The sequence below is a fragment of the Alligator mississippiensis genome, chromosome 2, assembly GCF_030867095.1.
Source record: "Alligator mississippiensis isolate rAllMis1 chromosome 2, rAllMis1, whole genome shotgun sequence".
NCBI classification, from domain to species: Eukaryota; Metazoa; Chordata; order Crocodylia; family Alligatoridae; genus Alligator; species Alligator mississippiensis.
Window position 1 is genome coordinate 130,269,367 of NC_081825.1, and position 23,384 is coordinate 130,292,750.

Sequence of the window (23,384 nt, forward strand, 5' to 3'; positions counted from 1 at the left end):
GTGGGGGGAGTGGCCCTCTCCAACCTTCCTGGTGCAGGTAGCCCACTGGGCTGTCAAGAATATGAAATTCAATGGGCCAGAAGTAGAGCAAGCATGAGGAAGTGTGTTTCTCTCACCTTGGGTTTATGACACTCCTACAAGGAGAGGGGAGTTCTGGATTCTGGTCCTTGCTTCTTGGGTTACTTCTGATTTTAACTGGTGATTCCCTAAAGTAAAAGAAAACACCATCCAGGAAGTGTGTGACTGTGATGCATAATGATTAGGGTACTTCCTTGGGAAGGGAAATCCTGGTTTCTGGTCCCTGCTGCCAGAACTATTTACTTGGATTTTTCTATATGATTTAAGTACTTCATTATATTTAAATCCTGCATAGGCAGTTTAACACATGGGCAAATGGGGAGGCCGCCAAATACTTACGTTTTTTTCTTTTTAAGGAAAATGTTTCATCTTCCAAGCCAAATCAGCCAAATCAATTCCCAATCCATGAATCATTCAAGAACCATATGTGGCCTTACTACCGGCAAACATCCTCTACCCACTCCTGGGGCTTCAGATGCTTCCAAATCATTTGGTGGGCATCCTAAATGCAGGCCCAAGCCCGGAGGCTTGGGGTTTGGATGCCCCTGAGTTTCACTTGCCCTCAGCCGTATGGCTGCAGGAGCATGCTAGGGAGGAGTCTCTGATTTCCATAAAGTGGGTGTAAAGCCAAGATCTTCCACTGGAAATGGAGATATATATATATATATATACATATATATATATATATATATATAGGTTGAGGTTTGTGTATCTGTATATCAGGAAGATCCTGGATTTCCACAGGGCATTCCTAAAGCACAACATGAACTGACTGAAGCAGGCCAACAGGCTCTATAGTATTTCACCTGCTAGGTAAATATGCTTGGGCTCAGTTTTGACAAGTATATGGTAATTATTTTTCAATGTTGACCCAGTTCTCATTCACTTACTGCTCTGTTAGAGTGAGCAATATAAAGCAAATAAAAAGACTTATTTGCATGCTTATTTGCACTCTGGGAGATATATGAACAAGCATGCAAATAAATCCTCTTGTTGTTTACTTTACAGGCAGTCCTTGGACTTATGACACAATTGGTTCCTGAAAACCAGGTCTTAAGTCAAAATGTCATAACTCGGAACTGATTTTCCCATAGGAAACAATGTTATAAATGGGGAAATGGTTCCTGAACCAAGGCCTGATACCCTATTTCCACCAACCCCCCCCCCCAGAATTTTGTACTCAATTAATTATAGATGAGTAATATAGCTATATAATGCATTTATATTGTAAATAGCAATCATATTGATTTGGAAGAACTTATTTGAGGTGACTTTGCTGGACTTTTTATGGGCTCTTGGTTGAACTTTTTAAAGGGTTCTTGGCTAGAGTCTTCTCAGGAGTCTTGGCTGCAGGTTTTTCTGGAGACTTATCTGCTTTCTTAAAGAAAGTGTCCAAGGAAGTTTGGACAGAAATTCTCCAGGAAGATGGGCAATACAGCGAACTTGTTTGCTCACATGGCATGGTGTGGCATTGGATCAAACATGAAGTTGAAACTGATGTCAGAAAGTCAAGACAGGGTGTCAGTTTAGAAACGTTGTAAGTGCCATTCATTGTAACTTGAAACGTTGTAAGTCAAGGACTGCCTGTATATTGCTCACTGTAACTCACCAGCGAGTAAGCGAGCACTGGGTCTCATACCCCTGCAGCACCAGTACCTGGAAGAGAAGTGGTTCTTTTTTCTATTGTAGTTTAAGTTCCCCAATCATCTTCTCTTGTTGGCTCAGATCAAATGTAGTCCTATGCTTGTCTGGCAAGAGAAACACTGTGACCACTGAGGCAGTCTTCTTAGTTGCTCCTGGGGAAGACTACTCTCCTGGCATGGGGATAGTACCTGCCAAGGTAATGTACAATAAACCTCCTACTTAGATGCTAGAGTGGGAAAGCCTTGATTTCATGCCCACTTTCTGAAAATGGGAGACCTCTCCCTGGTTTGCCCCTAGGACCTTACGGCTGAAGGCAAGCAAAACTTGGGGTCATTCAAACCCCAAGCCTCTGGGCCTGGGCCTGCAAGTAGGATGTCTGCCAAAGGTTTTGGAAACAGCTGAAGCCCCAGATGGGGCTGGAGGATGTTTGCTAGTAGTAGGGCCACTTATGGTTTTGGACTGACTCTCGGATTTGGAATTTGTTTTGGCTAATGTGGCTTGGAATATGGAAAATTAAAAAAAAAAAAAAAAGTTCCCCAATCATCTTCTTGTCCTGGGCCCTAAAAAGTCTAAATCTGCTTCTGTGTTTAGTTTACTACAAAATCAGTTTGGATCTGCCCCATGTCTGTTCCTGTTGATGAGTTCTTAAACAGAGAAGGTACTTTGCAAATGGATTCCTATCCCATTACCTGGACTAGATTTTTAGACCTCTGTGTCCATCAGTGGGTTAACTACTCTGTCCTCTTGGATCCTTTCAACTTACCTTTTCCTCTCTTAGCAGCATCCCTTCCTTTTTCTCCTTCTTTCTCTATCCTTTGTATTTAAATGACTTAATTACTTTCTATTTATTACCCCTAACCCTTTCATAGCATCTGACAAAGTAAACTGCAGCCTCTGAAAGCTCCTGCTTCTCTGAAAGAGTCAGTCTATAAGATGCTACACTGCACTGCCTTATGGTGGGATGGTAACCCATTTAAGCACAACACTTCTCAAACTTTACAGCCACTTTATGGCTTTGTCACTTTGTCTCCATCTAATCAAGGCTAAGGAGGGTAGGCTGCATGGAGGACACTGGAAAGAAGTCTGACTTAAATTATACTTGTTTTCTGCCATCCCTTTAACCACTGCCCAAGTAACAAAAGCCTTTGAGAACGCTTCTGACTGCAAAAAAGAAAAGCAGAATTCCTCCATTGTGATGATAAAACAAGGAGATGCTTTTGGGTGCAAGGATGTATTTCTGTGTCTCATCTCAGAGTGATTATGCTTAGGTAGTGAATGTGTATAATTTTTTGGGTTTCTTTGTGATTACCTGTATGCATGTGGTTTGTATATGGTAGACGTGACAGTATGCTCCATGGCTCAGATTTTAAGGTTTTCTCTCTGTGAGTGGTATCAATCTTTAAAGTCCTTTCTTTAATAGAGAAGGAATATTTAAACAACTTAAAGAATCACCAGACAACTTCCAGTCCTCTCATGTTATAGGCAAACGCCTCATGTGCATGTTAATCTAATGAGTTTCCTGCTGGTGAGAAGAGTTTTGCTGTGGCTGTGATCACTCACTGCAGGAGCTTTTGCTTCAGGTTTTTGATAAATGAGATCACATGAGGGAAAGGTGTGCAAACAAAATAAAAACAAATGAACAAACAAACAAAGATTGATCTGATCCTCTCAATAAAAATCACAAAGCACTTCCCTTCTTGACAGCTAAGAACTTTCCTATATAAATACTTCCCAAAATTATAAGCAGATGTAAGTGCAATAATCACTTTTCATTTTCCTAACCAAGGCTGAATAAGGGGGCTGAATGGCAAATACTGTTACCAAGGAAAACTGATTCAGATTGTCAATAAAGTTTCATTTTCCTGTCATTCCTCCCCACTCAAAGGCTTGAGGAAGGAAAACTATTTATTTAAGGACCTAAAAAATGTAAGATCCAGTTTTTATCGTTATTCTGCTCAGTTGTTTCTGAGAAATGAAAACAATTTCAAATCTATTCATATTAAAAATGAGTATTAGAGCCACTAAGCTCTTTAGATATAGGGAAAATAAAGAGATTTACACAAAACAGCATCCAAGACCTGAGGTTTTTGTAGGTTTATTTCTCTATAACGAGAAGCTCTTTCTGTAAATCATAAATTGAGCCATGTTGGCAGCAAGATTGCCCCCACCCCAATCTTTTTAAATGACATTGTTTTAGGTAAAGTGACTCCTGGAGACAGCTCCTTATCTCCTTAAAAAAGACCTAGCTCCTGCCCTGCAACCAGGCAAGAAAGCTCAAGGAAGTGCAAAAATAAATGATGCTGGCTCAGGGGGCTCTCCCCCTCCCTCCCCTTCTCTGCCTTAGCAACTTCCTCTCATACAACTGCTAATTTAACAGTCAGAAGGGAAATGAAGTTTCATTAATTCCCTCCTCTTGAGTCTCTCCAGGTAAAGAGAGTAAAGTGAAAAGTATCAATTCTAGTGCAGATGAGAAGCTCTGTGAAGGGAAAAGAACCCCATGACAATTCAATTACTGAACATCTCAACTCTCAAAAAGTTTTATTGCTTTTACTGTATAGGAACTTTCAAGAAATGCTGCCCCCCCACCACAACTGCAGCAGTCTCTCTTCCCCTCCCTTCCCCTACACACTCATCTAGGAGAGACAAGAGAGAGAGTAAGTAGTCCATTGTTCCACAAGCATGCCCCAGTGCAATGCCTGGGGTAGTGAATCGTTTCAGAAAAAAGGAAAAAGGTAACAGCTGGGTTTAACTAACTAATTTTGTCTCCCCTGTATTTTACTGCCTATTGCATGGATCTAGTTGTTTGTGCTGCTGTGGTCCTGAGCTGTGCCATGTTCTGGAATCCTTTGTCATGCTTGTAACAGATGGATGTACTCTGTGCTGTGAAATTTAGGGAGCTGGGTGCAAAAAGTAACCATGATCCATGTTCTTGTATCCAGCTGTGTGTGGCGTTGTGGCACAGAGGTTGCTATACTTTTTGGCACACTGTTACCAATGGGGTATGTTGTTTATTTAGACAGGAGTTAAGATGCTCAAGGACAAAAATTGGCAGGACACGGGAGGATTTGTGTTCCAGATTTATATTTTTGCAGATCTGCGTTGCCAAGGCATTGCATATTTAGGAATTTTTGGTGCACTAGTAGGGGTTGGCCATTTCCTATTTTAGGTAGTAGGATTTGTGGGGAAGGGCGGCTTGTGCACAAAGACTGGCAGGATCAAGCAGGATTTGTACCTTTCTCTCAAGATCCAGTTTTTAGGCACAACCCAGATAATACACTAATGAGTAAGGGTGTATGCCTAAAGTATGCTGACTCTTTCAAACCTAAGGATGTTTCTGTGCCTAAGAGGTGTTCTGATTGCTCAGGGGAGCTTGAACAGACACAAAAAACACAGTCTCCTATGCTACAAAACACAGGGGCTCCAACTCCTGTCTCCTAGCCTAAGAGGGAAGAAAGAGCCGCAACTGGAGAGGTGGGTGTAGGGTAGAGGGGGTGGGGGAGAAGAGAGTCAGTTTCACTCTTTGTCACTCCTCTGAATTGGGGGCGGAGGAAAGAGAAATCCATTGTGGAAAGCTATAAAAAGTAAAGGGAGCAGAGAGAGACCAGAGCAGGCAAGAGACTGTCAGAGAGCAGTGTGTGTATGTGTGTGTGTGCGCGCGTGCGAGTGGGTGTGTAGATCTGTGCTAAAGAACACTGTGAGATTGCCTAGATGTCTATCTGTCTGTTCCAGCCTGTGTGATCCTGACTCCAGATATAGAGCTGAACGCCTGGAGCCCCTCACCCCAGCACCAACTAGTTTGGAGGAGGAGAAGGCGAACGTGTTCTTTCACAAACACTGGCTACAGAGGCTGAGGCTTAAGAAAGAAAAAAGAAGGAGGGGAATAAAAAGTAGAGAGAGAGAGAGAAACACAACTAAGCCCAGCCCTTGTCGGTGCTGCCTGGATTGGATCTGGTTTGAGTTTTCTCCCTGCTGACTTGTGTAGCAAGAGAGGAGTGGAGGGAAATAAGTAACTGACTCTTCCTCTGAAGCTTAAGCAAACCTGCTGGGTGATTCCACTAGTGGGAAGCTTCCCTGGGTGCAGTTGCTTCATAGTTTATTGCTCCCAGTCACTAAAGAATTTCCTGCACTTCTCAAGAATCTGAAGGAAAAAGCCATCACTTCACATGATCTGATAGTTGCTTGTTGCCTAGAGACTTTATACCATTTTTTCAGGGGATTCGTTTTTCCTGGTCTCTCCTACCACAGCAGTTTCTTGAGCGTGTGGCATTGAAATCTATTGAATTGTTTTGTTAACAACTGTAGGATAAACATTTTTTTTTCCTTTTTTTTATCTTGTTGCTTTATTTTGTTTGATTTTTTTATTTTAAAAAATCCCTTTTTGGGGTGGGGGGAGATGATCGTGCTGATGTGGAATAAGTGCTCCTGCTGTCTCCTCTTACTAGCCGCGGTCCTGATGGTGGAGAGCTCCCAGCTAGACAGCTCCAGCTCTAAGGTGAACTCCATCAAATCCACCCTGATGGGGGAGGCTCCAACACAGGCAACCAACAGATCTGCAGGCATCCACCGGGGACTGACACTTGGTAGCACTAAGAAAGGAAAAATCCTAGAGCAGATGGGAAAACCTCCAAAGCACTATCACCGGCAAGGAGAGGTAGGACACAATTCACATACATATATCTGTCTGTCTGTCTATCTGTCTATCACATCTGCTTCCCTTTTGTCTAATGTTCATCTTTACTGTATAAAAAGAGTGAGACTTTAAACTCTCCTCTTTATAGAGTTTTTCTTTCAAAATGAAATTAATTCACTTCATTGGAAGTTCTCTGAGACTGCATGCTATTTCCAAAGGAATAGGTAAAGAAATCAAGTTGGTAAGATTTTGAACCTTTTGTTTCTCTTAAAAGTATCCAAAATTGACTAAGGAATGCAGTAATTATTGGTCATTATTATTTTGAGCATTTCTTTGCTGGAACCTATCAGAAAGACTGTTGGAAATAAAGCAACAAATAAATAATACTAAGCCACAAAGGATTATGTTGCTGGCTCTTTGTTTGGCACAGTAAGTAAAGTGTGTTGGATTAGATGATGCAAATCAGACACAAATTGGAAATATTTTTGTTAATATGACGATGAAGCAAAATCCCTCATAAAAACACAGCTGAAATAATCTTGGGTGAAAGTGTAAGAACAAGGATCAGAAGGTTTGCTGTATACCAATACTTTAGTAAAATGCTTGGGCATAATTATCTGGTATCCAAAAGAGAGTTCCCACACTGTAGTCTGGGGCAGTCCAGAATGGTACTTTTCTCTGGTTATATTCAGGTTGGGGACTGGGGAAGAGAAAAACATCCTTAGAGACTGGTGGGGACTGGAATTTGAATAGAAGGGGGAAAAAGGTTACGGAAATAAGATGGAAGCCTGATTTGGTTGTAAATTCATCTTTCTCTCTCCTCCCTTCTGCTTGGATACTCAGAAGTCCAACAAAACCAGGTCTGTTTTCATTTCTCCTGTGTGATAAACTATAAAGTAATAGTGTAAGTCATCAGCCCTTTTTCAGCCCCTTCAGATCTCAACTTAAGAGGTACAAATGCTGTACAGCAGAGTGATGGTAAAAGTGGAAGAGCTAGAGTATGCCTTACTTTGCTATGGAATATATTGATGTTCATGCTATGAGGCACTATTATCAATTCCAAATACAGCTGCTTTTCATAATGAATAGACAGAGCTGTGGCAAGGGAGCAACATTCAGCACTGAAAAGGCTGAATGCCTGAAATGTCTTTGTCCTTTACATGTTTCCCTTGAAAGCAAGAGCGAAGCCACAAATACAAGCAATTAGTTTAATTCGTTAAGTATTTCAGATTGTCTTTCAAATAATTAGATGTTGCTATTTGTTGAGTGCATACAAAACTATCAGTGTGTTTGGTTTTTTAGCTACATTTGTTTATTTGTGGCTCCTTTCTTTATCCCCTCCTTGCCTTTATATTTCATGCAGAATTTGGTGGCTTTTCTTACCTCCAAGCAAAAGTTTAGTAACTTATGCCATAGAGAAGTCCACAGTGAAATAATTTCACTCTTAGCTACTTTGAATTTATCAGGAAATAAGAGAATATGAGAATAATTCCTAAACATAATTGCTATGGTGAAAATAAAGGACCATCGTACACTTTGTGATGTACCTTCGTTTTTTCACTATTAATATTCTGCCACCTGCACTCCCACTGAATACTATCCTGCTCTTTGACCAGTCCCTTTACTTTCAGTGTGACTCTGTGGAGTAATAAACTATACAGTGGGAGTAAAAAAGAGGGAGTCTTGCCTTTGGGCTAACTCTCATGTGCATCTTCATTAACCATGTTTATAGTGATAAAGGCAACTATAAAACAACAGGTCCCACTGAAATCAATGGGACTGCACACATGAGTAGGAGTAGCAAGACTAGACTATAACTTGCTAATCTGAATTATGCATTCATTCACAATGGATCTCTCTTATTTTTGGCATGAATTAGAAAAAATCTACTACAATGCTTACTCAGACATGCATTTATAATATCCATTAAAGAAAATGCTACTTAGTTTATGGGCTTTTTTCTTAAAGAACATGAACTGAAATCATATCACCTTGGCCAAAATCCACGCATCTGTATGGGGTCTCATTAAGTTCAGTGGGGCTACTTGTGTGAGAAAGCTGAATAAAATTTAACCCAGTGGTACCCATTTCTGCACTCTACTCAGGCAAAACTCCCATGAGAAGCCACAATATTTTTGCCCAAGTGAGGAATAAAGGACCAGATTGTGTGCTGGGGTAATGCATACATTTAGTTTCTCTCAGCGGGGTCTCCTGCACATTTGTGGCTTCACCACTTGGTGTAGCAGTGGATAGCTATGATAATATCTGAGATTTACAACAAAAAATCCTTAGACATTATTTTTTTCTTTCCTACTGAAGCCAGATAATTAAAGCAGTAAAAAATTAACTTTGCGATGGTAGTTCATTTTTGTTGGCATTTGTAGTTTCAGAACTAGTAAGCTGCTACATTTCCAGACAATGGTTTTGTATATCACAACCAATTACGACATGATATTTTAACAATTGTATTTAAATCAAGCCTTATTAGATTAGTACCGTTCTTTGATTTGTTTAGACTATAAGACAATGTATAAGAAACACAGCATGTTGTTTCTTAAAAGAACAGAGCTCCCTAGTTTTTTTCTCTCCAACATTTTCTGCCTTAATGAGATTTATATTGAGATAAAAATTGCAGCATCTTTTATTTTCTTAGTATGATTGAACTTCATAACTTGTATATACATAGCTTTGGTATGGAAGTAGGGTATAAGGTACAAAGCACAACACAATTAATGAAGCTCTGCCTTTGGTATTATGACAGAGATAGAGCGTGAGGTTAATTCTCTGCTGATGGACACTGGCAGATATCAGTTGCACAAAATTCTGCCAGTCTTCACCAGCAGAGGAGTCTCCACCATTCTCTACTAGTGATTTGTCCCAGGGAACAATAGCTGATAATTAGGGATAAGATGGGGGGAGAGGGGAGGGTTATTGATTAGATCAATATGCTCCTGGAGTATTTTATATGTGCATTTATTTAATGAAACATCAGGGTTGACTCCAGAGCCTTTCATCAGTTAAAGAAATGGCTGTAATAACCCATGGTTTCTTTGGAATGTTGATACATTTTCACCAGTGGTTAATGCTTCATAATGCTTCTGCTTAGAAAGGAATTATCCAGTACACCTCTTTTTTTCTGGCAAAACTCTGATCAAAATTTTTGGGGATATTCATATGAGCAAGGATTTGGCTTTATACAGGAGCAATTAGGGTAAAAGAAAATTTGAATAAATTTTAAAAAGTATGCCTATATGATAAGCATTATTTCAGTTCTATCCTTACTCACTTTAAAAATAGCCATACTTTTACTGCCTTGCAACAGTAGAGATGAGAGAATGCAGAGTCGCTAAATAAGCTCTTCCTCAATCTCTGTCACTTGTCATCTTAACTCCACACAAATTATTTGTTGTTTACCACCTTCTCAAAGCTGTGTAAAATGTTCACAGCATTCCCACTACAGAAAAACGTGCAAATAGGGTGGTCGTGTGCTCGTCAGTAAGGACCTGATTCTGTCTTCCTTGTTCACGTAAAAAATCTTACAGCGTAAATGAAGGTAGCAGAATCAAATTTATTGCTGATCTTTAGGGGTCAATGAAATCAACTGAACTTCCTGTACATGTAAAGTGTTCAGGATCAGGACCAAAATGCTTAGTGTTAGAACACTCCATTTTTAAGAGACCTATGATATGTCATCTACTTCCCTCACTTTCCTTTTCAATTCTGCTTCAGATGAATTAATTCATTGCACAGCTAACATTCTAATAGTTTTGCATCCTTTAGAAATGATAGTGAATTTATAACCTTTACAATGCTAATTTGAATGGTGGGTGAAGTATGCCTAATTAGAAGTACTGGCATTTGAATTTTCTCAACTGTGTATCAGGTAACACTGGCAAAACTACCTTTCTTGTGCTGTCTCTCAGTGATCTGGGAGGTTCACTTTTAAAGGGCAAAAGTCCTCTTACCCTTATTCATGGCTGAAAACAATAAACTTTCCTTCTCCTGCTTCACCAAACTACCAAGTGTATGCTTCTTTCTGGGTCCTAGTGATTCTTCATTCCCTCCCCTTCAGTTTCCACCTACACTAACTACATATTTGTCTTTCCATCTCGTTCAAATCCTTTGCTGTCTTGGATCCACCTCAAGCTACATTTTATGTCTCTTTATTAATCCATAGGTCCCAGTGGCCCTCATCCTTCCCTAGCCGCCGCTATAGAGCCCGTCTCTTGATTCTTCTTTCCTTCCGCATGATTCTATCTCTCTCCAAGCTGCCACTTTTCCAACTGTTGCTGGCGCTTGCATTGGATGCCGAATAGCTCTTGGCTGTTTCTCTGCTCCTAACTCCATCTCCCCCTTCCATGAGTGGGCCATGGGTGGGACATCCTTGTTGGTGAGGGTATGGATGGGGGCTCTAAGCAGGTAGTGAAAAAGTGACAAAAGACTGAGATGGGGTTAAAAAACTAGAGAAGAGAGCAAAGGAGCAATTTTCTGGGCAAAGAAGATACTAAATTTGGAAGAAGGGAGTTGAGTGAAAAGATAGGAGGAGTAACGAAAGTAGAAAGACAAGACCAGTTGAAACCACTCAAGCCTTTGTGGGTTCAGAAGAATTTTGTTTATTTGATTAATTTACCTGTTTTTATTTTTAACTCTGAGCATTGAATCAAATTTGGGCCAGGAACCTTGAGCCTGCTCAGACCAAAACAAGAGATTAAGTTTTACCTAGGCTACATCAAAATGGCCATATTTGCCACAGTTCTAATACTCACCACTTCCACATGAGTGCTTTCTGAACAGACTACTCAGGACATACTCCTCAGGATAAATATGTTAGAAAATGCTAAAATGAGGTTTCATAGTAGCAGGCAAGTAAAGCAGCACGAGATTCAGTAATTGACCACAGTATCCTGAAAACAAAGCAATGAAAGGCACCACAGACACCAGAAATGTAACCACACTATCTTGAATAGCTAGCAACCAAGACAGTACCAATTATTTAACCACAAGATCAAGAATAATTTAACTATAGTACCCAGAAATTACATCCAGGAATTATAATTTTATATAAAAAACTAGAGTTACTAGCATCCCTAACAGCCACCAAGGAATTTATTCTTTTCTCTTGTCTTTTTCTGTCTGTAATCTCAGACACTGGCTTGCCTGGCAGCAGTCTTGGTAAGTGGCCATGCAAGGTTTCCTTCTCTATTAGAAAAATAAGCACCACTTATTACCCAGTTTCAGTGTTTCACTTTGAGTCTCCTTTAGTTTGTTTTTATTGTTTAATTTGTTTGGAGAAAACCTCCCATAAAGCAGGTTTATTACAATTGCTGTATTTATAGTTAAAGTGACAGAAGCACTTAGAAGGTCATCAATTATAACCGGGACTCAACTGCACTACACTCTGTACCAATATACAGGAAGAGAGAGCCTCTGCCTTAAATATCTAACAATATCAAGGAGAACACAGACAGAGGAGAGTTGAAAGAGTGCGATGCCATTTTCCCCCTGACAGTGGTAGTCTTGTTTCCCAACCAGAGACTGATTAAGCTGATATTTTGTATATGTACAGGATGCACATTTTTAATTTTATATAAAACTTGGATATGCATTTCTTGGAAACTTGATATAAGTCTATCATATTCTGTTGATTAAGCAACCTGGGTTTTTACACTGACCGTTTTATGGCTACATATCCTAAGACGTAGTCCAGCCTTAACCTACTGCTGCACAAAAGGAGCTCTGTCAAGGCCGTTCCTGATTTATCTTTTTGGTCTGAGCTTTGCCATGTCAGGTATTAAAAAAATCTTCTGTTGGATAAAACCTTAGGAGCAGACATCTTGACCAGCCTGCATGTACATTAGAACTTCAGAGCCAAAATCTTACACACTTGAAAAAGTAGGCTTTGGCTCCATCAATCATTTCCCTCCACCTTCCCAGATAGAATGTGCATGCGATTTTTAGAAGGATCAGTTATGCTTGATAGGTACTTTGTGTCGACGGCTGCATTTCAGTAATATTAAGTACATAGATCTTATGCAAGAATCTTTAAGCACAATATAAATTTGAAAGAATGAAGGAACTATTTTGAGTGCAGTTCTATCAGTGTGGAAGTCCCTAGGAGGATTTTTTTCATAACAGTGTTTCATGTGATCTACTGCCTGCAAAATTTGACATTCATTTTTGCAGTGAAACGATGGAGAATCATATCTTGATTTCAGATCCACCATTAAGCAAAAATGGGTATAATTTTCCTCGGTAATGTCACCTGCTCTGGGTGGAGTTTTGCCTTTTTTTTGTCTCAAGTGAGTTTTTTTTCATTCAAAGTTTCATTGAAAATGTAATGAAAACAAGGCAGTTTTCTTCACAATGAAATGTGAAAACAATTGAATTTCAGGTCTTTTCAACTTTTCTGAAAATTTCTTACAGCTTTAGAACTAGCTACAAAATGAATGCTACACATGCATGCACGTGACTTTATATTGCATTGTGGAGAAATAGGTGCCATTACTACACATATACTACTAGACCAAATGGCAAAAGCACAAATAAAAATAGTTTTCAAATACAGTTTTTAATTTTCTCTATGACAGTTATGGTTCTCACAATCACCTTTCTTGTGGCCTACCCCACACTGACACATGAGTGTCTTGGTCCATACAGAAATGAATATCATTAATAATGAAACGAGCATCTCTATAATCACTAGTGTAAACAGGGAGCTTACACACAACTTTTTGGGGACTTTCTTTAAAGAAAGATGATAGAAAAGACAACACAAAACAGGGAGAAAGCATTGTTTGAAGCTGTTCTCAACAAAGCACTTAAGCAAGTGCTTCTGTCCTCTGGGAATAGCTTCTAGTATTGCTTTAATATGATAGAGTTTTCATAAGAGAGTTATGAATCTTTGAAAACTGCACTTTGCACATATGCAGTGCAAATGGTACAATGTTTAGGAGTTTTTAGCAATGAGTGAAGGTGGGCTGTTCTACACATGCTCAGGATATGAGGTGTTGCTCAATTTCTAGGAACTTTGCCTCATTCTCTCCATATCATGTAAGTGTGAATCAGGGTCTGCATATTTTTAAAAGTATACAAGTCAGTCTAGTGAATGAAAGTCTAAACTTTAGTCCCATGCACTTTGGCAGTTTGCATTGAATGAGGCAGTGATCTCCAGGACATCTGATTACTGAATTGTGACTCTAACACTTTCTGGGGTTTTTAAAAAAATTAAATTGCAGATAGGGAATATTTACTTTGCACTGTAATAGCCAGTCTATATATCCCTGATGGCTATTTCTTAACTACAACCATTTTTGTATATTATGAAGATCACAGCCCTGACAGTGACATATCTATTGGGAAAGTCTTCTATAGTCAATGCTCTCTTAGAATGAATAAAAGGGCAGGTCGTTTCCAGACATTCTTCTTTCACTGGGTCATAACAAAGGAAGTTTTCTATCTCTTTAAGACAGTCTGTAAAGAGCCTAAAACTTCACGGTTTGGAGCAAAGCAAAATTTATCAGGAAGAAGTGAAATAGAACAGTATGTTAAAACAACATATAAATAAGCAAAATATATCTATACTGAAATTCTGCCAAAGCTAATCTAGGTGGGTGTAATGAAGATAGCTATATGGGAAAAAATTGAGATGCACAAGAGTGACTTAGAAGCTCAATTCCCGTTTTCAGATGACTTTCAATGAGGCTTAAATTCCTACATGCCAAGTTAAAAATAAGCTCTATGTGTCATGATTGTACTTTTTGGAAATATGGCAATAAGGTAGGTTTGGGGGTGTTATCTGAACTGAGTTTAAAAGAAGATTTACCAAGCAATAGCAAAAAAAAGTGTTCTATTTCCTACAACAAAAAGAAGCATGAGATGAACGTAAGAGATGTTCCCCCTAAATGTTCTCTTCAGCTTCTTTGTAGTTGACCTTCAGGTATTTGAAGATTCTTACCAAATACCCCCTCAGTCTTCTCTTCTCCAGGCTAAACCACTCTAATTTTTTCAGTTTTTCCTCATAAGCCTTGCTTCCCAGACTGCTAGTCATTTTGTTGCGCTACACTGGACTTTTTCCAAACTGCCCACATCCTTCTTGAAGTTTGGGGCCCAAAACTGGACATAGTACTCCAAGTGAAGCCTCACCAGTGCTGAATAGAGTGGATTTGCAAATGACATTCCTGATGATATTACCCAGTAAGCTGGCTTTTTTTTTTTCAACAGAGCACACTGTAGACTCATATTAAGCTTACTTACTGAAACCCCCAGGTCTTTCTCTGCAGCACTGCAGTCTAGCCTGTCATTCCCCAGTCTGTATTTGTGCATGCAATTATTCTTTCCCAAGTGCAGGACTTTGCAGTTGTCTTTGTTGAATTTCATCTGATTGATTGCAGACCATTTTTCTAGTCTGTCCAGGTTATTCTGAATCCTAGCCCTAACCCCCAGAGTGTTTAAAACTCCACCCAACTCGATGTCATCTGCAAATTTGCTAAGCATGCATTCATCCCATTATCTAAATCATTAATGAAGATGTTTAACAATACGGGACCCAAAACAGGCTCCTGGGGAACCCCTCTTAATACTTTCGCCAAACTAGACATTGAGCTATTGATGACTACTTTTTGAACACAATGATCCAATCAGTAATGTGTCCATGTTACAGTACTTTCAAATCTGTATTTCCTTACCTGGTTAATAAGAAGGTCATGGGAGATGGTGTCAAAAACTTTGCTAAAGTCAAGTTATCTGATTAGATCAGATGGAGGCTTTTGCCATCTCCTTTACAGTGATAGAAGGGGTTGGGTTTAAAGAAGTCTCCTTCATTTACTCTCATTAGGAGAAATCAGGTGAAATAGATGGTCCCTTATTTATATGTCATAGGAAGGATGAGAGCTTATGAGAGTAGGAGAAAATAGGGTAGGGTGATACCTTGGAGACTAACTGGTTCAGAGACATGAGTTTCTGTAGGGAACAACCTACTGTGTCAGGACCTTACATACAAGAGAAAGACCTCTTCATAACATCTGGTGAAGTAGGTTGTTGCCTACAAAAAGTCATGCCTCTGAATGAGTCTCTGTGGTGCCACCCTGCCCTACCTTCTGCCTGACTTCAGACTCACACAGTTAATTATCTCATGATGGGATTAGGGAAAGACTTGTTTTTTGGAGAAGAGCTTGCAAGGAAGACTGTCTCATACAAGGAAGAGTGGCACACAGAAGTATACCTTTCAGAGAGGAGAGAAAGCTACAAGTTGCTAAAGAGGTAATCCAGAAAGTTTCCTTTCACCAGACGAACAGACCTGTGCAATAGTCTGGGGCATACATCATTAAGGTGATTTGTTTCTGGTGCATAGTTACACAGAGATGGAAGGCAGACATTTTGCAGAAAAGAGAAACTGGCTTTGCTAGAGATAGATAAATAATGATAAAGTTATGAATATATCCAGAAATAGGTGACTTAATTCCTGGGGTCATATTATGAATTTGGGAGTATATAGATATCCACCAAATGTATACAAAATAAGTTTAACTCCAAGACATTATGCACACTTTACAAAATCAATTTGAAAAATTTAAGGGAAAACCTACCTGCCTGCCTTCCTGCTTTCCTCCTTTCCTTCCTGCATCATCTAGTCAGGGAGCAGAAATGATAGTATGTAACTTAGCTAATGAAGTACATGCCAGAAGTAGTGAAATAATACCATGCAGTCAGCTAACGGGGTTGAAATTTTTTCAGGCAGGCTGCTTCAGGAATACTAAGAAATACCAAATGAAGAAAAAGAATGATGTTGGGGGTTATATTTGCAATAAACATGATTCATGAAGTAAATCAACCAATTCTTAATGAGGAACAGCAAGAACTGGGCAACACAAAAGAATTGTATCTGAATGGGAATAATGGAAAAGTCTAGGCAAAAATGAAGTTGGCCGTCTCCTCTTCAAACATCTCCAAAGAAGAGCCCAGTGTTGTACACTGCCTCATGTGTAACTTGTTAAAGAGAATATGCTCACTGAGACAAAGTGTCTGTCAAAAGTTATGTTTAAAATCCAACTCATATTGACAGTTTTGGTGGAAGGGCTAAACTGCTTAACTCTGGGAAAATACTTCTGTAATTGTTTACATTAATACAGTGCCTTCAAAATGCTTTTCAGGAATGCTTATAAATTTCTGTGCTTTTTTTTTCATCCTCATTGCTATCTTCCAGAAACCCCGTTACAAGGGAATAGCTTTTTAATAAGAGAAATCCTTTTGAAATTGCATTTCTGAGGGGGTCCCTCCCACAGTATTGGCAAAAAATTGCAACTGAGCATTAGTTTCAATTGGTTCTTATGGTTAAAAGAATAAGTGACCAAATAAGTATTTGCATTATAGGCTGACAATTTATTAAGTCTCAGATTACAATATGTGGAATTGTCTAACCAGAAAATTAAACTTTCTGCACAAAAGCAACATTCTGGATTCCAAACTATTCTGTATTTGATTTAGGACCACTGGGGAGCACAGGAGCACACGTGTACCTTTCAGAAACCTAGATTCTGATACCATTACTCATATTGATTTAGCATATTACTTACTTGCATAGTATTTCTGTTAGCAGAGCTGTCTGAGAAGTATGGGACTGCTCTGCAGAAGAAACCATAAGTCCTAGAGTAAAGAAATTAAACAGCTAATACCTATCATTCATCTCCCCACTGTTAAACTGTTCCTGCCAGGGATCATTTTATGATCAAGGTGCTTTGAAGAGAAAATATTTTTGCCTTTTGGGATACATTTTGTTAAATAGGAAGCATTTTCAGAACATTTTTCCAGGACCCACATTAAAAACTTCAAGCCTTCTTTTCACATCACTCATTTGCAGTAGTGCTTACTTACATGGCACTTGTCTTCCGTTAGAGTATCTAAGTAAACACTGTAATCATTAATTAACTAAGCCTTGGGAGGGAAGTGGATTTCATAGATTTCATAGACATTAAGACTGGAAGGGACCTAATGAGATCATCGAGTCCTGCCCCCTGTCCAAAGGGCAGGAAGTCAGCTGGCGGTAGATGACCCCAGCAAGATACGCTCCAAACATAACTTGAATGTGTCCAGTATAGGTGCTTGCACCACTTCTGTGGGGAGTCTATTCCAGACTCTAGAGACTTGTACCGTAAAGAAGTTTTTCCTTATGTCCAGTCTAAAACAGTCTTCCAGAAGTTTGTGGCGGTTGGAAGTAAGCAGAATTTTTTCCATCATACAGATTAACAAACCCTTAGTCTCTCTGGGCACATCTACATGAGATGCTTTACTGTGCAGCAGACTAATTTGCTGTGCAGTAAAGCATCACTGTCTACATGTGTATGGCAATTAGGGTGCAGTAGAATAATTTACTGAGCTGCTGGATGGTCCTGTCACACACAACTGGTATCCAGCAGTGCAGTAAATTATTGCGCTTAAACTCACATGTAGATGATGACATCAGGATTAGTATACTTTGGCTCAAATTGAATTCTTTTATAAAAGCTCAGAAGGATGCAGGCTGTTCCTGCAGTGTTCTCAGCCAAACTGATTGGATGTTATAGGGCCAGTTATAATGGTTATTTCCTCTCCGGTCTTGTCCCCCAAATTGCAATTTTGGAGCAATTTACATGTATAGGGGCTGAGGAAATAACTGTGTTAGGCACTCAAATTAGTCTAAGGGTGCGTGCAAGCATTACATTTAGATGGCTGTAACCAAATTTAGGACAATTTAAATGAATACGTGTACAGGTGTTCACAGGCCTTAGTCTGCCCAATCTAAAATCTGATGAGAACTAACTTTAAATCACCATGGGTTAACCTGACCTAAAATGGGTTAACCGAGCCTAGTGAATGCTTGCACACATCCCCAGCATAGCCCCAGGGTTGGGAAAGCGCAGCCACTCTCCATAGCCCTGGGGTTGTGCTGTTCCCACCCCCACCATTCTCTGACCCTGACCAGTCTATTTTTACACCCCTCCCTAAATCAGCACAACTCCATACTGGACCATCTCCTCCCCCCCCACAACAATGCTGCCAGCCCTCTCCCCTCCCAGACTTACTCATCTCTGGCTGTCCAGGTGAACACTTGCACACAGAAGAACCTGACTCAGGTTTAAGCACGTCAAAATAAACCACCTAACCTGAGCTGGGTCTTTTGAATGCTTGTTTGCACCCTAAGTGTCATCAGACAGCAGTGACAGAGGCAGGAATAAAACCAAGAATCACAGCAGAGGTCTTGCAGGGACATTGGCAGAGCTGCACAATGAAGGTCTAAAACGCCATATGCTTAACCCAACCTCAAGTGAGCTATGTTAACTACAACTGAAAAATCCCAAATGAAGCAACAATATCATTACAAGTGGGACAGTTGGCAAGAATGTTCCTTATGAATGCAATTCAATTTCAGGAAAAAGAGAAATAAACTGTCATGGGCTGCTGAGGAAGAGGCAGCTGTTCAGTGGTTAGTGGATGAATCTGTACCAACAGTGTGGGGGATTTCCCTCCATTTTATGGCCCTAGGAAAACCAAGAGAATTTGCCTTGCCTCAATTTAGCTTTTTCAGGGATTAAGGAGAGCTTCATTCATTTGATAACATTTATAAAATGCTTTTTGAGCCTTATGTGAAAGAGACCTCTTAAACGGCACATCTTGTTAGTTTAAAATCTGAAGGCAATTTGTATTATCAACATACTTTATTGAATGCTGCTTACACACTGTAGTTCAAAACTAGTGATGCCCCACAAGCTGCGGGAGATGTTTGTACATCTCTGTATCCACATGTCCTGACTCAGACCCACTTCTACTTGCAACTTGCTAGTTTAAAAGTAGTGATTTTATGATAGTGCAGTGAGGACTGCCTTTGTATGCTCTTTTTGTATTGGTGAGGGCTGGAGAGGAGAGTCTATCTCAAGCAGACATGTGCTGTGCAGGTGTGAAGGGAATGCTCAAACTGTTAACAAGCACACAAGTCCTATGAACAAAGAGGGCAGAAAAGAATGTTGTTGTTTTAAGGGAAAATATGTTTTAAGGGCCTATTAAAAATGAAGCCAAAAGAGAATAGCGAATGGGATGCAGATTGTCCATGTAACAGCAACTGTCATTAAGAAAATTCGTCATTGTTCTAAAGAGGCAAGTACTAGAGCTGGGCCAAAATAGTTTAGCTAGTACTGGACACTGGGGTATCCACTAAGTCCCTCAGAAAGAAAGTGAATAATAGAAAGAAGGGATTGGTACATTTCCCTATATGACAGTTGATACAGTTATTAAATAAAGCAGGGGGTTGGACGTCTAGAGGTCCCTTCTTTCCCTACTTTCCAGTGATCCTAGAATCATAGAAAGGCTTTCAGGATTACTGAGTGGAGCATGCTTACCTTGGACAACTGTACCCTCTCCCAAAGGGATGTGGTTTACATGCTCCAATACTTCTTCACAGCCAATGCACTAGAGAAGATGCCTAGGATGCAGACACACCTCCTGCTACCCAGGCACATACTTGCTTGTTTCCCAAGCCTGAAAACAGTGCTTTTGAGTCCCCTGTCTGTACCAGGGGTGGAATTCACCTGTTTGCTAAAGACCAGAACAGACTATGGACTGTTCAAGTCTTACTTAAGTTGTCAGGTTGTCATTCTTAAAGGCCTGTAAGTGTTGAACGCCCACTGATAGATGTCAAGAAGAGTTAGGCACCTAAATCTGGGTGCAGTAAATAAATACCTTGGAGGATCTAAGTCAGAGTCATTCTGCACAGGACTGAAGGAGACCCATGGAGAGCAAACAGTCAAATAGTGATTGCCTTTTGGGTGCACACATGGAGGAAATAGAAAGGATTCTTTGGGCAGGTAAAGACGTTACACTTTTACTGATATAAGTGACTGGAAATCGGTCTATACCCATAACAGGAGTTTGACACACGCAGACTGACTTAAAAATGGCAGAACCTGATTTCTACCAATCTAAACTATGTTAGTTAAAAAAAATTATGTAATTTAGATTGATTCCACCTCAGGCTTTTTTAATGTTTGCACCTAGCCCTTCTTTACCCTCCCTCCTTCTTCCCCCTCATGTAGGGAAATCAGAAGTTTAATCCTTTGGGTTAAGTATATTATTTGGCAGGCAGCAGAACAAGAATGAAAATGTGCCAAGATAGAGGGCCACTGTATCCAGATACAATATATCCAGCACTATTTTCAACATCCCTCAAAGAGAAACCTTAAACCTCTTTCTGTAAAAATGATTTAACTTTTTCTGTATAAAACTGGGGGGGGGAAATTACCTTTAATGAATCCTTTGTGGAACCACCCTATGTCACTCACTTGACACATGATGCATTCTACAGGTGCTGTAGCAAAACTGGTACATATTATAATGTTTAAGGCATTTGTGTAGGAAGTGAAAGACTGGGGTTGTAGGCCACCTTCACCCCCAGTCTTAGGAGGTGTGAACCCACAGCTTGCACTTCCCAAAAGAATGGTGTCACTAAGCGGGCTGAGAGCACTGTCTACCACTGGGTTACCACTGGGCAAACTAAGAGTGAAAGAGCCAGAAAAAAAGCAAACAACAAGGAGTCTTACTCTCTGGGCTGGTGGGATGGACCCTTCCCTGCAAGGCTGAAATACTTAGAATGCATGCATGAACAGATAAGACAAAGATGTAAATAGGTCTTTGAGAGTGTTTGGCATAATACACTTCTGGGTTGTCATGATGATAGGATGCCCTGTTGTTCTTCACTACAGTGTGTCATCAGTGACTTTGGGTATCTTTGTGTTTGTAAAACAAGAAAACTTTAATCCTGTGCTTGTACAGTTTCACAGTGGGTTTACCCTGTGATTTCCCCACCTCATTATCATAAAAGGCAGGAAATTAGTGAAGAGTTCTTCTAAATAGTCACACTGATTACAGTTGATTTTCACAGTATGCTTCATCTTGAATAATTAGGGAAATTTGGACCGGAGGCTTTAGATCTAACAAATGCTCTTGATATACTAACTTTGCCTTGAAATCTGATTCTTGTCCTCATTCTTTGTCATCACATAACAGACCTGATGCAGTTTTTTTTAAAGACACAAGTGGGAGGAAGACTTAGGTGTTCAGATGACAAACTCATTTGCAATCAACTGAATATTCAAACATCTACAGTTGATCTCAGACTGCATCTTATACAGCAAAAGATCCTCCTAAACTTAAAAAATTAAATATGCAGTAGATACATGTTGGAGATGCACTGCATTACAGCCAACACTTGGTCATATATTTTGGTCATATCCTATTATCAATCCTTTTTGGAAAGAAATTATAACTAGAATTAATATGGTTTTGAATACAGGACTGATATCTTTGGAAAAAATATGTGCATTCTTGGGTTTTTAAGGAGTACAAACTGAAAAATACAACATCTCCAAAGGTCAAAACTTGGTATGCTGAGTGCAACTGCCATTTATGGAGAGAATCATGTTTACCAGGCTTAGCTGCTCCAACAAGTTTGTTACAATTTGGAAAGATCTCTTAGAATACTTTGGTGACCAAATTATTACTCTTTGCACACTACCTTTTTTCCTTCTTCTATCCCTCCCTCTTCCTTTCCATTCCATTATTGATTAGATTTTCAAAAGTCCTCCAGTTTATAAATCATTTGACAGAGTGGAACAGAGGCATAACCCTGGGCAGCAGCAGTGCATGGGGTAGTAGCAGTTCCCAGCTGCTGGCAGCAGTGGGACAGCTGGCCAGCAGCAGTGGAAGCTATTATTTTTGTGCTCCACCCCTAAGCCAGCATCCAGGGGCTGCTGCCTTGATCACTTCTCCTTAGTTATGCAATGAGATTGGAAGCCCTCCCCCAAAAATCTTTCCCTGAAATCCCCTGGGTTGTTCATGAACATTAATGAAGTTATTTTCCCCAAACTTCCCTTTATCAGTTGCAATGACAGATGGTGCTATACCTTTGCAAAATAAAGGGCGTGTCTACACATATCCTTATGGTGACATGTTACTGTGCCATGTGCCATGATTTAGTACTTCCTTTCCTCTATGAATGTACCCAAAAGGCAACCACTATTTGGCTGTTTGCTCTCCTTGGTTCTTCTTCAGGGGCGGTATATGGAGGTCCCATGGGCATGCGGTCACCTTGAGCAACTGTTGAGCCCAGAGTGGGCAGAGTGTAAGGCCACAGAGTCACCCTTTTGGAAATACTAAATCATGGTTCAGTAACAGCCCATATTGTGCCGTATACCCGGCGCACGGGTTTTTTTAGCAGCTACTTTGCCATAGCGGCACGCTATACCAGACGAGTGCGTCGAACGGCAAAGTAGCTGCTGATCACATGTAGAGGCCTGTGGATGCTATGTCACTATAGGGCATTGCTATGACAATGCACCCAAAATGATCACAGACAGGTATAACAGAGAGCCTAGGGCACTCTGTGCCTTTAAGGAAGAAGCAGCTCAGTGAGGGGCACTGCAGGCCAGGCAGGGTGCAGCAGTTGCAGGTTGCCATAGCTTAAGGGCAATTAAGCCAATTAGCAGACACCTGCAGGCTGCCCAGGTAGTCTGCTGATGGGAAGGAGGCAGAGCCCTGGGAGGATATAAGCCTGAGGCTTGGGCTAGCTGTCTAGTCTCTCCCTGGTAGCCACAAGGGAAGGAGCTCCTGCTCAGGAGAGCTACCTGGGGATGCTAGGCCAACTGTTATGCTGCCTGTGGGAACAGTGAGGCTCAGGGAGCTCACAAGGAGCCCAGGGCTGGAAATATGCCAGCTGGGAGATGAGGGAAAGGCTTGGGGTGTGGTGTAGGGGAGGATTGAAGCCACGCAATTAGCTCCTAAGGCTTTATGCACCCAGAAGGCCACGGTTGACTAGAGAGGCCCAGTAGGGCACAGTCAACTACAGAGACTGAGCAAGGGGCCTGGGAATCCCAGTGGGGGTCCAGTAGGACTGGGGCCACACAAAGGCCCATAAGCAGCTTCCCCAGTACTACTAGTATTATGTCAAGGCATGTCAGGCAAGAAGGGAAGGTGCTCTAGGAGTGGAGCAGGGCATGGTCATGGAGCCACC

At 40.5% G+C, this 23,384-nt stretch overlaps 1 protein-coding gene across 1 annotated transcript in view; it reads left to right on the plus strand.

Moving 5' to 3' along the window:
• Positions 1-5,325: 5,325 nt before the first annotated feature.
• The window catches only part of DKK2 (dickkopf WNT signaling pathway inhibitor 2), an 89,503-nt gene continuing 71,444 nt past the window's right edge, over positions 5,326-23,384 (plus strand). The window contains exon 1 of the mRNA XM_019500124.2: positions 5,326-6,373. Within this exon, the coding sequence (XP_019355669.1) occupies positions 6,116-6,373 (258 nt within the window). The 5' untranslated portion in view covers positions 5,326-6,115. The remainder of the gene's footprint in view (positions 6,374-23,384) is intronic.